Genomic DNA, 14,960 nt, shown 5'->3' on the forward strand with positions numbered 1-14,960 from the left:
ATTTCTGATCTAATTTCACACCAAAAAATTTAGCTCTAAGACATTAGAAGACTACATATGACCACTCACTAGGACGGTGTCTTTCGACATAAGATTATCATAGAATTAAATGATTGTCTGCCTGACTATTGGTTAAATTTTGTTTTACTGGTAGGACGTAGAGAGTCCAGAAGTAGAGAGAAAAACTCAAATTGTTTATGGCTCTATCCTTACCGCCACAGAGCACTTCCAATGCAAAATTTGTGACAGATGCTTTTCTTATATTTCTGTGTAAACATGTATGTGGAAATTAATGGAAGAACAATTATTACTCCAAAATATTTAGTTTCATTTTAGTACTTCTATTATTTGCAATTTTGCTTTCTTGAGCAAGTACAAAATTTGGTGTTTTAGAGCATATTAGAAGTGGCTAAGTAAAAGTCTACTGCATACCTAAATGAAATCAAACAATCTCCATTTTCGAATTATTTCTCTCTCTTGATAGATTTTTTAACTCCCGATAGAAGGTTTATTCTTATTTAGGTCAGTGGTAAGTCTACTTTTATATCTTTCTCTATCATTTATCATATTAATATACAATATATACTATACACGATTTCATCTAATTTATATACTTTTATTGAGTGATGAAATTACATGCAAATTTTCCATATCACCTATATGAAGCAAAAAAGAAACTACTAAACATTCTCAATTGCACTTGAGTAATAACCTAATCTCAAAAAAGAATTTTCTCATCATCTCCTTTCTTTGTTTCCATCACCATCTCAATAGTATCACCACCACCATTAGTGGTGGTACCTTTATATCTATACCATTTAGCACAAACTAAGAAATACCCAAAGTTCAAAACTCCTAACCCAGCAATCATATAATAAAAATAATCTAATCTTCCTTTGTTAAGATCCTCTGCTAACCAATTTCCTGTCGACGAACCTTCGGTTGTATGATGAACAATGGAGATAAGAAACCCACTTAGATAATTACCTCCAGCAATAGTTAAAAAGAAGAATGATCCAGCAATACTTCTCATATTTTCAGGAAACTGTTTATAATAAAACTCAACTTGTCCTATTGAGTTAAAAGCTTCAACTAAACCAGTAAGAAGAAGTTGAGGTATAAGCCAAAACCCTGATAAAGAAGAGATTAATCCACCACTTGGTGCCCGTCCAAGTGTCGGTTTTGTAAGCGCGAAAATTCTTCGGTGTTCTTCAATTAAACCAGCAACTATCATTGTTATAATGGAGAGAACTAACCCAATACCCATTCTTTGAAGTAGTGAAATTCCACCATCTTTTTTTGTTATTTTTCGAAGTCTAGGAACAATGATTTGATCATAAATGGGTATCCATAATGTAAGACCTAACATTCCAAATACAATATAAGAAGCTGCAGGGATTTGGAAGTTGGTTTTGGGAAGACGTCGATCCGATTGAAGAGCTTGAAGAACTGCATAAGTGTGAGCTTGAACTACGACTACGTAGTATATTATACCTGAAGCCCATACGGGTAGTATTCTAATTACACATTTTACTTCTTCTATCTGTTGAATTCCACAAAGTCTCCATGGATTTGCAGGTGATCCATCTGGTTTGATCTTGTCATCTTCGGTTACTATTGCTGCTTTGTCAAGAAACCTGCATTATTTCATGTCATTTAGCTAGGCAACTATGGCAATAAGGTCTCAATTCTTCAACCTCGTTGGACTTCTATTTAAAGCCTAAGTTTGTAGACATCCAACACAAAACCAATTCGCAAAACGAGGCAAAAGACTTAGATATTTTATTTTTTTGGTTCTTGGAGCATCCTTTGTCCATGTGGGACTATACTCATAGAGGCTGACTCTGAACATATGATTTGGGCTAGCTGGCCTGACCCGTTAGTAGACTGATTGTGAGGCGCACCATTCTGACACGTCTCTAAATACAAACATCTCACATGAAAGGTAAATGTTAAGTTTGTGGTCATCCAACTCAAAACCAATTGGCAATGAGTGGAGAGGACCTTGACCATATATTCTTGGTTGCTAGATATCCATTCTCTCATGTTGGATTATTCTCACACGCCCCCTCACGTGTGGCGTTCTTTGAGCCTAACAAGTGTATTTCTTTGGGAGACGTGAAGCACGTGTGGCTTTTAAGCCTATCACGTGTGGGCCTAGCTCTGATACCATGTTAAGTTTGTGGGCATCCAACTCAAAACCAATTGGCAATGAGTGGAGAGGATCTTGACCTTATATTCTTGGTTGCTAGATACCCATTCTTTCTCGTGAGTTTGTGGCAAAACCATTCTGACACGAAACGCCAACCATGCCTCTCAAATGAGGTTCGTACGCGCACAAATTGCTAATGGGAATATCTAGTAAATTGAACGTATATTTAGAAACACAAACAAAACTACTAGGTTTTCTAGTTACCTGAATTGATCAGAGAAAGGAAGTCTAGAATTGATAGACTTTGGAGGATGATAATTGAAGAGCGAGAATTCGGTGTTCTCTGGTAGCTTCAATCGTCGCTTCTTGGTTGCAGCAACTAGGACTTGGGCAATACCCGTTAACGGGCTTCCTTCGGGCTTTACTATAACATACATTCTCGTACCGACGAAGAAGACAGTGAATGATAAAAACATAAGAAATGTAGGAATGGCAAGTCCTATAGCCCAACTAATACTTGTTTGCACATACACAATGAATGTCACTGAGACCATCATAGCAAAAGTGAAGGTGAAATAATACCAATTGAAGAAACTTTGTATCCCTCTCTTCCCTGATTCGGTTTCTGGGTTGAATTGATCCGCTCCGAATGCTAGATTACAAGGCCGAATCCCACCCGCACCGATGATTAAGAACCCGAACCCGAATAACAGAAAAGCAAATTGCCATGGTGTAGGTTCAACACAGACTGAGGTGTCTTTGGTTCCACATTGTGGAGGATGTAATTTGGAGATGGCTGCTGTTAGAGTTAGCACCAACATTCCCTGAAAATAAGAAATTTTAAAGGCACCAACTTCGGTCATGTTATATGAAAATGAGGAACATATTTTAAAAAGATTCAGAAAAACATACTTTAGGTAATCCTTTAAATCTTCCACATAAAATAGTTTAAGGTATCCCAAACCCACTGGAGCTAGATTTTAGAATGTTCTTTTGTCTCACTCTTTTGGAATGATGGGTTCAAATTGATTCAATCAAAACCTAACTTTTTCTGAACACACCTGACTCGTCTAGCGATAAAATAGACAACAAAGTCATTTATTTACATTTGAGTTGAATCCTATTTTCTGTAAATTCAAATATGGCCCATTTTTTTGAAGTAAATGTCTTAACTGACCTTTCTATATTTACTTTTTCAAAATAAAAAAGAAAACTTCAATTCCACATCATTTCCCTCTCTCCACAAATATCTCTCCACGTCACCTCTCTCTCTCTCTCCAACTCACCTCTCTCTCTCTCTCCAACTCATCTCTCTTCTCCGACGAAGGTAGCCGGCCGGAAAATACGGCCAGAAAATTTTCCGACCGGCGACCTTCATAAAAAAAAAACACTCATCTCTCTCCCTCTATAGAACAGACCAGATCCGGTCTCTTGAAGAACATACCAGATCTCCGACGAAGGATGACCCCTTCGTCGGAGTTTCTAGGGAGAGAGATGAGTGTTTTTTTTTTATGAAGGCCGTCAGCCGGAAAATTTTCAGGCCGGCGACCTTCGTCGGAGAAGAGAGGTTAGTTGGAGAGAGAGAGAGAGGGGTGAGCTGGAGAGAGAGGTGACGTGGAGAGATATGTGTCGGGGAGAGGGAAATGAGGTGGAATTGAAGTTTTCTTTTTGATGTTATTTTGAAAAAAATAAATATAGAAAGAGCAGTTAGGACATTTACTTCAAAAAATGGGTCATATTTGAATTTACAGAAAATAAGGGGTCATAAAAGAAGCTGGCTACAAAGTAGGGGGCTAAATAAAAATTAAGTCTTTACATTTTAGTCTATACATAAAATAAGTGATTGTTACAGGCTAAAACGGATATTAGTGTAGTCTTTTTCTTGGAATTGATCATAATAAAAGTAAATGAAAAGGATATTTTTTCACATATAACTCATTTATATTAGTAAAATTTTATCAGAAATGCTACAAGAGTTTACAAGTTAAAGCATACTCCAAACTTGACACGAAATTAACGATCTCCATTCTCGAGTCAAGGCACTTTTTTTTTCTCTTGATGAACTTTTTCACTCTTGATAGACGATTGGTTCCCATTTAAATATGAAATGAGTCTACTTTTGTAGTCTCTTTTATCATTTTTCAATTTTTTTTATTTGTAAAAATAAAATGTTAAACAAAATCTAAAAATCTTGGATCATTGATCTATTACTTGACTCCAGGGAGATGCATTTTTTTTCCAACATCAATAATTTCCTAGTCCAACTGAAATGATATGAAATTTTTGGACTTTTATCAATTATTGAGAGTTCCCTTGTCCTTTTGTATGTGAAAAATATATAAAAGATCTATTGGATCATACAGACACATTACTTTGTAACAACCACATGCACTTCCATCACCCAATCTAAAGCAAAATAGGATGGGAAGTTTTAAAGACGCCCCATCTTATATATTTGGGAAAAGTTTGAAAGTCTATTTTTATTAGAAGTTTGATATCGATCGCATGCCACGGTTGTTATATAAAATCTTCTTCGTGTAGATTGATTCAAAACAAAAGGGTATTAGTGTCAAAAATTGGTTATGATATGCTTAAAATAACTACACTTAGAAGCTCATGTGACATTTATTTTGATAATAATTTTTTATGAGAAATGTTATTTGGTCTAAAATTTGAGACCGATTACAAGACGAATGTTGATGTGGTCAGCTCCTATAGGTTGGCTACGTAGAGTGAGAAATGAACTGACCAATTAGAGTTGAGCACAGACCGAAGCAAATTTTGAATGAGAAATGTTATTTGTTTGAAATTTTGGATCGGATCACAGGCCGATTGTTGATATGTCTAACCCCTAGTGGTTGGCTATGTAGAGAGAGACGCATGACTTGACCAATAGGAGCCAACCACATCGACCTTCGGCACGTGGTTAATTTTATCCTTCGAATCAAATATAATTTTTTATTCTTTTATACTGTTTTTTTAAAATCTCAATATGAGTGAAGGTGTAGAAGATAGAGAGGGAAAGAGAGGAGATTACCAGAAAGGAGGAGATGGAAGCAACACCTAAAGTGATGTAACGACCAAAGAAGGCATCAGAGAGAAAAGCTCCAAAGAGAGGAGCAAGATTAGTAGTGCCAGTGAAGACATTCATAAGAGTGGCAGCTGAAACACTCTTCATGTTGAAGACTGTTGTCAGATAAACTAGTAAATTTGATGAAGTCCCTATTGTCCCAAGCTTCTCAAAAGTTTCATTACCTATATATTCACATCATTAACAACTTTTAATTAAATAATTCTCTCTTTCTATCTCTCTAAAAGATGCACAATAGTAGTACTACTTACCAAGTATAAAGGGCATGACTTTAACACCTCTATAGTTGATTTTCTTTGGCTCTTCAAAATTTGCTTCCATTTCTTCACCTTTGTGGTTCTCTACTTCCTTCTTCTCCATCTTGGGTGGGGCTTGTACTCTAGCTACCCTTTCTCTCTCTCTCTCTCTCTCAATGATACTTGCCTTATCTTTGTTTCACTGTTAATTTAGTGTGTGTGGTATATATAGATATGTGTGTGTGTGTTTGTGTGAGAGAGAGAGAGAGATCACTAAAATCACAAGTTGTAAAGAGAGTTAGGAAGCAAATAATTGAGTTAGTAGCAAAGTGAAACAAGTACACCAATGAGGAGAAATTTCATTCCAAGATGGAGACATGAAGATGCACTAGCTACTAGCCATTTACTCCATTATATGTAAAAGAATAATTTACGGGTCAAAGTGAGACCGACGATACACCGATATGCAGTTTGAAAGATCAGAAATGCTCAACTTTTATATATTGGTTTAGTTAACGTATGGGTTACGTTATACTCGAGAAAGAACAAACTCCTAAGTTATTGAATTGTATGGGTAGGGAATCATACTATTGTCATGATTCTCAAAACAAAATTACAAAACAACAAACCCTCAAGGTACAAAAGAAATTTGTTTGAATAAGAAGATAAAGGTAGCCTACCTCAAAACTTGACATATGATCAAATGAGGTGAGGTCAGATTATAACTAATCAATGGGTAAAAAAGCACCTAAGGTATCCCATGTATTTGAGCTCATCTAGATGAAGATACGAAATACCCATTCATGCATATTAAAAATGCACATATAAAATACACAATTTTTTGCCAAAAGTAAAGTCGAATTCACAAACACATAACATTGGTATATACACAGCTTGATAGGTCAGAAATGCTCAAAGTACTTAGTTCTATCTTGTCTCGCAAACATGTCGAGTAAAGATCAATAACCTTCTAAAAGATAATCCCATTTGAGTTGCCTAACGGGTTATAAAGGATCAGGGCAAACTAATCTCGTTCAATCTATTCATTAAGTAGTGAACAGAATGTAGACCCTTATCTGCCGAGCCAACTAATAGTTAGTTTTGACCAAGTCAAGAAGTCAACAGAGCGACTGAGAAACAAGAGGGTTGATCCGAATTTAAGTCGCTAGGGAGGCGAATCTGCCACCTAAGTCCAAAACTGAGGTTAGTATGAGTTTCTTATGCGTCTTGCTTCAAGGCATGGGAAGGTGGAATCGACTCTAGATTTCCCAACCTAAGCACTGACCTGGACTAAGGTCTAGAAAAGAGAAAGAACAACCAACTCAACAAGCACGGTCCTCCCGAACTCTAAAGAAAGCTTAAACAAAGCCAAATGACGTGGAAAGCTAACACACGCCAAGAGCCCTCTTTCTATACAAGATCCACAAATCGTCTGAGGATCTGTCAGTGTCACAAGATACACAATCATACAATATTATGATTCTAACGACCATCAACTCGTGACTCCATCTAATCCATTGTCTTACCACCTATTGTTTGATTTTCTAGGTCAGTTTTGTGCCTTAGAAAACTTTTATATGTAAGTGAAGATATAAGACTGCCACTTTCTGTCCATTAATTTTGATGACTTAGATGAACCCAAAAGATTATCATGATTTGTACTAGTAGTAGTAGTGCATGTTCATAAAGTTGAACTTGAACCACACACACCAAAACAAAAACATTAGATTTCTATACCGACATGGGGACATTGATAAGTACTGGTCCATTACACAGCCTAGCTAGGGTTTTCTGTCCTAGTAGATTTTATGGGTTTTAGCATTTTGTGAGGAGTATTAATGGTTGAGGGTCCCTCTTTCTCAATGGTGCATATATAAGCTTTTGCTGTTTAAATGTTTGGTTGGATTTAGGCACATCTTTTTCATTTTTGGAAAAAAGATACAACTTCTTTTTTTCGTGGATACCATTTTCTATTGCATCGATATAAAAAGAAGCGATGTCAGTAAGTTGTCAACTTCGAATACAAAAACGTAAAAAATTTAGTGGTACTTTACATAGATGTGTGTTATATGATGACGACGGTGAGATGATAATACATTTTAGGTCCTAACAATAATCCTGATTTGCACACGATAAGTAAGAATTTTTAGAAAAACAATAATGAAGAGGACTTTAAGAGACATGAATCGCGTTCCGATTTGAGGAAACAACTGGGTACGAATGGACTATGTGCGTCATATTATTTGATTATACCCTATCTGACTAAATCCGATTGTTGGACATGTACTTCTTTTTTCTATTCGGCTGACCAAACAAAGCTCTATTCTCAATTTACCTATGAGCACCTGACCCTAGTCCGACCCAATATGTTACTAGACGAGGGTATAACCCATGCCCGTCAGGCACGGACAGTTCTATCAGATGCGTTACGTGAGGTTGGGTTTAAGATAATTGTGGTTGATCTAACGCGCCCCACATTGCAGCTATAGACACCCTCAAAGGCTAAAGTTTAAGGGATCTATATGTAAATAGGGTGCCTACAATAATAATATGGATATTCTTAAAAAAAAAATGAGATATTTGAAAAGATGCACTGTCTTATAATCTCAACCCTTGAATGAATTTTAATCAAATCTGAACCCTCAAACTTTAAGAAAGTGAATCCCAACTATTAGAGATAAACATGAGAGATTAAATCTTGGTCATTGGGAGGGGGAAAGATACCCTCTACCCTTATTATATAGATTCTATACTTTTCTTGACGTACACGTTGTCCTTTTATGGTGGGTTCGCGATCCCATACTCTAAATTGAGCTTACCAAACTTTTCAAGTTTAATTAATCTAAAATCTTTGTGAAAATCTATAAACTCCTTTAGTTGAGTCGTTAACGATATACATAAGTTTTTAGTTAACTAGTTAAAACATTAAGTTTTATAGAAATAGAAAACTATATGTTTTTCTTCAAGACAACAACAAAACTCATAGAACCAAAAGCATGGAAATATTACAATGTGCATGAGAAAAGAAAAATGTAAATCCATAAACACCACAAACAAAGGATATGATCCAAAGTTTTCTTTGTCAATTCTCTTTTGAGTAACCTAATTTCAAGCCAAATATTTCTCATCATATAATTACTTTTGTATCAATGGCCATATCTATTGTATCACTTTCACTTATACTACCTTTATACTTAAACCAACTAGCACAAACTAAGAAATACCCCAAATTTAATATTCTTAATCCAGCAATCATATAATAAAAATAATCTAATCTCCCCTTGTTAAGATCCCCTGCTAACCAATTTCCTGTCGACGAACCTTTGGTTCTTCGGTGAACAATGGAAGGTTAAATTGACATATAAGGAGAAATAAGCAGTATTTTCCAACCCAAATCAGCCATCGGTGTGTCACGTCCCTCCTTTTTACTCTTGGGCCTCCCTTCATTCTTCGGTTAGGAGTAGTCTGAAGGCACACAGACTGGGCCTAATCTCTGCTGGGCTTGGATATCACGGACTCATGCCAGTCCAAGTGCCCTTGATTTGTCCACGGAGAGTGCCAAGAGAAGGGAAGGATAAGAACAAAATGTTGGGGCGCCTTTAGAGGCACCCATGAGACATAAGACTGGCAAAAGAGAATTGTTGTATAAGTGTGATTATACCACTTATTTTGTTCTTTAAAAAACAAAAATCATAAGGGAAATGCTACGTGTACAAAGAACTTTGACAAGACTATTGACAAAATTCTAAAAGAACGGTCCAGATCAAAGTCAAATTTTGAAAAATTTTGATCGACTTTTTTCTTTTAATGAAAATGAGTTATTAAGTCGAGAATTTTGTCAAAGATTTTGTACATGAACCCAAAGCTACCAAAATACTATGATATTGTAGTTAAAGAGTAAACGAAACATGTAATTATGTAAATTTTTCATAACAACTCCAAATAAAATATACAACATTGTTAATCCTCTTGTAAGTAAACCTAATTTCAAGCTAGATGTTCCTCATCACACTTATCTAATTTCTTTGGCTCAAATGACATCTCTGTAGTATCACTTTCACTTATACTTTCTTTATACTTGTACCAACTAGCACAAATTAAGAAATACCCAAAGTTCAAAACTCCTAATCCAGCAATCATATAATAAAAATAATCCAATCTTCCTTTGTTAAGATCCTCTGCTAACCAATTTCCTGTCGACGAACCTTCGGTTGTTCGATGAACAATGGAGTTTAGAAACCCACTTAGATAATTAGCTCCAGCAATGGTTAAATAGAAGAAAGATCCAGCAATACTTCTCATATTTTCAGGAAATTGTTTATAATAAAATTCAACTTGTCCTATTGAGCCAAAAGCTTCAATAACACCTGAAAGAATTAATTGAGGAACTAACCAAAATGCAGAAAAAGAAGAGATAGCTCCTCCACTTGGTGCTAGTCCAAGGGCCGGTTTGGTAAGGGCGAATTCTCTCCGTTTTCCTTCAACTATACCTGCGATTATCATCGTTATAAACGAGAGAACTAATCCAATACCCACTCTTTGAAGTAATGTGATACCACCTTCTTTTCTCGTGATTTTTCGAATCTTAGGAACGATGAGTCGATCGTACATTGCTATCCATAATGAAAGACCTAACATTCCAAATACAATATAAGTTGCTGCTGGGATTTGGAACTTGGTTTTACCAACGTGACGATCGGATTGAAGAGCTTGAATTACTGCATAAGTATGGGCTTGGACTATGACTACATAGTATATGATACCAGAGGCCCATATGGGGAGTACTCTTATGATACATTTTACTTCTTCTATTTGTTGAACTCCAGCAAGTCTCCATGGATTTTCCGGTGATCCATCTGGTTTTATCTTGTCATGTTCTGTTATTATTGCTGCCTTGTCAAGGAAACTGCATGGTTTGAGTCATACACATGGTTAATATAAAGAAAAATGGGACTCTGTCAGGCCACTAACCGACTTAATCCCGGCTAGGGTATGTGGTCCGAAAGAATTTAGAAAGCGATAGCACAACATTTCCTCTCTCTAAATCCTGTCCTGCCACATACTATGGCCTACATTGAGCCAGAATAGTTGCCAACATTGAATATGTCGGATGAATATTTTAAACAATTTACCTGAATTGAGAAGTGAATGGAAGCTTAGAATTGATGGACTTAGGTGGATAGTAACTGAAGAGCGAAAATTCAGGATTTTCAGGTAGCTTCAATCCTCGCTTTTTGGTGGCAGCAACTAGAACTTGAATGATACCCGTTATCGGGCTTCCTTGAGGTTTGACTCTGACATACAATTTTGTACCAGCCAAGAATAGCACAAATGATAAGAGCATAAGAAGTGCAGGAATACCAAGGCCCACGGCCCATCCCACTGATGTTTGCGCATACACAATGAGTGTTACTGCAGTCATCATAGCAAAAGTGAAAGTGAAATAGTACCAATTGAAGAAACTCTGTATCCCTCTCTTCCCTGATTCTGTTTCCGGGTTAAATTGATCCGCTCCGAATGCTAAGTTACAGGGTCGGATTCCACCCGCACCGATGATTAAAAACCCGAATCCAACTATTAAAAAGGTGAATTGCCAAGGTGTAGGTTCTATGCAAGCTGAAGTTTCTTTAGTTGCAGTTGAGCAATGTGGAGGGTGCAATTTAGAGATGGCTGCTGTCAGTGTTATCACTAGCATCCCCTGAAATAAAATATAATCCTTTAATTTCACAATCTCATATTATTAGACCTAATTTTTAGCTAAACTCTATTGAGAAAAAGAAAAAAAAAATCGCTGAAAGCTAAAGTTAAGAGTTTAGATAGAGAAAATTACGAGGAAAGAAGAGATGGTAGCACCCAACAGAGTCTTGTAACGGCCAAAGTAGGTATCAGACAGAAAAGCCCCGAGCAAAGGAGCAACATTTGAAGTACCACTATAAACATTTACAAGGTTCGCAGCATTGACACTTTGTAAGTTGAAAACCGTTGTCAAATACACCATTAAGTTTGATGTAGTCCCTATTGTTCCAAGCTTCTCAAATGTCTCGTTCCCTACATTATCCCCAAATAATACTTAATATAGCAATTGTTTGTCAAATTACAAGCTAATCTCAACTTTCAAAATCTTTTTGTCTAGACAATATTTTATTCTCTTTAAAACAAAAACAAATCTAAACGCGTTAGGTTCACATTAGCGGGTAGTAATTTGAAATAATAAGATGTAGCTAAGCTATAATGGACTGGTCTACACATAGTTCCGTCCACAGTTATTTGTTTACCCAAGTTTCACTTACCAAGGATGAAAGGCATGGCTTTAACACCTCTATATTTGATAATCTTCTTAGGTTCTTCGTCAAGATCTTCTCCCATTTCTACAATTTTCTGGTTCTTTACTTCTTTCTCCATCTTTTAGATGTGGGTTCTCTCTCTCTCTCTCTCTCTCTCACCAACTTTCTTTCTCTCTCTCTAGATCTCTCCTCTTCTTTGTAATTCACTAATACCTTATCCTTGTTTATATAAAGAGGAAAAAGGTGAAAGGAGAAAAAGGTGAACAAAAGTTACCCAATAATTGAATTGGAGCCAGTGAAAATGATGCCTGCCCACTCATTAGAATCTCATAACATTCTTGTGTAACTTTGATAAGAGAGAATTTACACCCAATAAAAATGTGATTGGATTGACATGACTTTTAACATGTAGATATATTAGAGATTATAAATCAATTTTAGGATGCTGTGATATTATTTTACCAATTTAAGAGATATGTAGAGAAAGGAATAAAGGGTGGCATTTATAATTGGAAGCCACAAGATTAAGCATTTAATATAAGTTGAACCAGATAACTAATAGAGATTTTGTAGGAAGAAATAGAATGATATCTAGAATGCTATTTAGTTTTTCTTTCAAAAGATAATCATTCATGAATAAAGTTTTCATTTTCTAATTACAGATGAATAATAACCTAAAGTTGGATAACTTGCTCCATTTTTTTATATCATTCTTCTATCTAGATTTAAATAAAACTTAATGACAAATTTGATAGTTATATTATTTTTTTCACTCTAAAAATCTTAATGATATTGTTACCTTATCTTTTTATGGAACAAAACTAAATAATTGTTAAGAAGAGAGAGCATTCTCTCTTTCTTCTGTAATAAGAGAGGTGTGACACTACTGAGAGAGAGTGAGTCACCCTACTCTCTCTTCCTCTTGTCAAAATATAAAGGTCAAAGTTCATCAAAAATAAAAATAAAAATACGAAGGTCAAATAAAAGATTAGTGTTCCAAGTTAGGACCAGATCCTCAACAAAAGAAAAAAGTTAAGGACCAGATTAGATTATCTCCTATTCAACACTTAAACTCAAAATTTTAGAGCGCCACATAAATTTTTTAGTGTTCCTCTTCAAAATCCATCTCCAATGCAGCACTTAGCTTGGATCTCTAAAATAAGGTGGCAGTAGTTGTTCTAGAGATCGTCAAGAGGACACTCTAAATTTAGAATGTCCTCTTGAGGATCTCTAAATAAGTGTCATATGAGCAAATCAATTAATTTTAGAGAAATGCAACATTTACAACTGTAAATTTGGAAAAGGTAATCCAGATCTAGTTGGCGTCTTAAGTTGATTCCTTTTTAAAATTTCAATTGTTTTCTGCATAACAAACTAGGAGGGAAATTAATTATGGAAAAAACAATTAATAGTAAGTGACTTTTAGTTAGAATTTTTTGGTATATGGCCCAAAAAACAGTCCCTAAAAACACTTTTAATCCTCTCTAATCCCATAAAGGGTTTAAAAACCAAATTATTAATACAAATAGACATCTAGTCCATTTGGATACATCTAAAGAGAAAACACAAATCCCCTAGAATACTTGATAAATCTTAATACCTAAACTAACCTTCCTTAAATATAACAACACATTTATCTTCTAATTCAGCAAATATCTTTTCCGTTTTTATATCCCAATTTCTCTCTCCAATCACGTTTCTAAACAAAGAAACCATGATCTTCATTATAAATCTGTAACCGAAACCAAAATAATGGTTTTTTTTCTCTTTCTACATCTTAATCTTCTGGAAATCCTCCATTAAATCAGAAACATTATTTCATATTCATTATAGCTGCTGAAATCATCTTCTTCATCGTTTCATATTCATTAGAGCTGCCGAAATCATCTTCTTCATAAAAAAAATCAAGCTGCTGAAATCATCTTCTTCATCGTTAATCAGGTAAATCACATTATTGAAGTCAATTTTCTCCTGTTTTATAAGTTTTTATATTCTGTTTTAGTTTATAATAACAGATTCTCTCTCCCTAAAGTTGATCATATATGATTTTGAGTAAAAGTTTCAAAGATTTGTTTACTAAGTCATTATTTTTCGAATGTTTGATGTTTATTTTATTTTCTGAATCCTTCAAATCGAGTATGTTATTATTGCAATCAATCATCATATCATATATCTTTAGATTGTTGTTTAAGCTTAATGATATTCACATTTGTTCTTCAGATCTCATTTTCAATCCATACAGATTTATGAAACCGGCGTTTTTCCGTACGGTTCCTCATAAAAGAAACTACATTACATGTCGTTTCTGGTAAATTCTAATAATTTATAGTAAATTACTCACACATCTTCCGTATGATGATTTTATAACAGAAAACATAATATATGTATTTTGTAACAAATTATCCATACTTTATCAGGAATCAAAAATATTATATTAATGTTTATAAATTATGGGTAATTTATTGAAAATTACGCGTACTTTAAACCCAAAATAGTACTCATTTCATTAGTAGAACAACTTCGCTTCACTACCAAATCTCAGTACTCATTTCATTAGTAGAACAACTTCGCTTCACTACCAAATCTCATGTAATTTGAAATAAATTATAGGTAATTTACAGTAAATTTGCATACTTTCTAGTACATTACGCAAACATCTTCCTTACCATGCTTTTATAAGAGAGTGTAAAATACGCGTAATTTGTTATACATTATATATAATTTGTAATAAATTATAAAACATTGTATAAGTGCACATAAATTATGTAGATTTATTTACCATTACGCGTACTTTTCACCCAAAACAGTAGTCTTGTTAAGCTTACCAAACCACTCAAACCCTTCAAATATTGTTAAAATTTGACAAACATTGTACATAATTTACGGAACTGTACATGTAATTTATAATACAATATATGATTTTTTGTTTAACGTATGTGTATTTATGTGTGTAGATTTGATATAACAGATGGAATTTCAAACAGAATCATCAAATCAAAGTAAGTCAACGAAAATAAAATCGGATGGCTGGGATAAAATATTTACTAAAGTTGGTCAGTTGTTTCCTGGTGGTGCAAAAGCATTTGGATTAGCTCTTCGACATATAGTGTAACTGTTGTGTGTCCTAATCAAGACTATAAATGGAGAGTACATGGATGGACACCATTTTTGAACCAGAGAAGATTTTGTATTTTTTT

At 34.8% G+C, this 14,960-nt stretch overlaps 2 protein-coding genes across 3 annotated transcripts; both read right to left on the reverse strand.

Moving 5' to 3' along the window:
- Window positions 1-595: 595 nt before the first annotated feature.
- LOC147542966 (protein NRT1/ PTR FAMILY 2.11-like) lies at window positions 596-7,113 on the reverse strand. 2 transcript variants are annotated; one of them, XM_086632956.1, is made up of 4 exons: window positions 5,495-7,113; window positions 5,190-5,407; window positions 2,417-2,976; window positions 596-1,637 (listed from the first exon to the last, which is right to left on the reverse strand). In XM_086632956.1, the coding sequence occupies exons 1-4, from the start codon at window positions 5,601-5,603 to the stop codon at window positions 719-721; spliced, it is 1,806 nt and encodes a 601-aa protein (XP_086489082.1). In that variant the 5' UTR covers window positions 5,604-7,113; the 3' UTR covers window positions 596-718. The 2 variants fall into 2 exon arrangements, with proteins under 2 accessions (XP_086489082.1, XP_086489083.1); XM_086632957.1 differs by having other exon boundaries at window positions 2,417-3,365; window positions 3,873-5,407; window positions 5,495-5,680.
- Window positions 7,114-9,369: 2,256 nt separating this feature from the next.
- LOC147542967 (protein NRT1/ PTR FAMILY 2.11-like) lies at window positions 9,370-12,102 on the reverse strand. Its single transcript, XM_086632958.1, has 4 exons — window positions 11,770-12,102; window positions 11,310-11,527; window positions 10,612-11,177; window positions 9,370-10,385 (listed from the first exon to the last, which is right to left on the reverse strand). The coding sequence occupies exons 1-4, from the start codon at window positions 11,879-11,881 to the stop codon at window positions 9,467-9,469; spliced, it is 1,815 nt and encodes a 604-aa protein (XP_086489084.1). The 5' UTR covers window positions 11,882-12,102; the 3' UTR covers window positions 9,370-9,466.
- Window positions 12,103-14,960: the final 2,858 nt, after the last annotated feature.

This window comes from Eschscholzia californica, unplaced genomic scaffold (assembly GCF_041429995.1).
Source record: "Eschscholzia californica isolate CP2 unplaced genomic scaffold, dmEscCali1.0.p SCAF_4, whole genome shotgun sequence".
Lineage (NCBI taxonomy): Eukaryota > Viridiplantae > Streptophyta > Magnoliopsida > Ranunculales > Papaveraceae > Eschscholzia > Eschscholzia californica.

Excerpts from the sequence above, each read along its gene's own strand:
- LOC147542966 (XM_086632956.1), bottom strand. The coding sequence starts at position 5,603 with ATGGAGAAGAAGGAAGTAGAGAACCACAAAGGTGAAGAAATGGAAGCA. Across the intron at positions 2,977-5,189 it reads CTTCCATCTCCTCCTTTCTG|GGAATGTTGGTGCTAACTCT; the intron begins GTAATCTCCTCT and ends TCTTATTTTCAG. Across the intron at positions 1,638-2,416 it reads CCTTTCTCTGATCAATTCAG|GTTTCTTGACAAAGCAGCAA; the intron begins GTAACTAGAAAA and ends GAAATAATGCAG.
- LOC147542967 (XM_086632958.1), bottom strand. The coding sequence starts at position 11,881 with ATGGAGAAAGAAGTAAAGAACCAGAAAATTGTAGAAATGGGAGAAGAT. Across the intron at positions 11,178-11,309 it reads CTACCATCTCTTCTTTCCTC|GGGATGCTAGTGATAACACT; the intron begins GTAATTTTCTCT and ends ATTTTATTTCAG. Across the intron at positions 10,386-10,611 it reads CCATTCACTTCTCAATTCAG|TTTCCTTGACAAGGCAGCAA; the intron begins GTAAATTGTTTA and ends CAAACCATGCAG.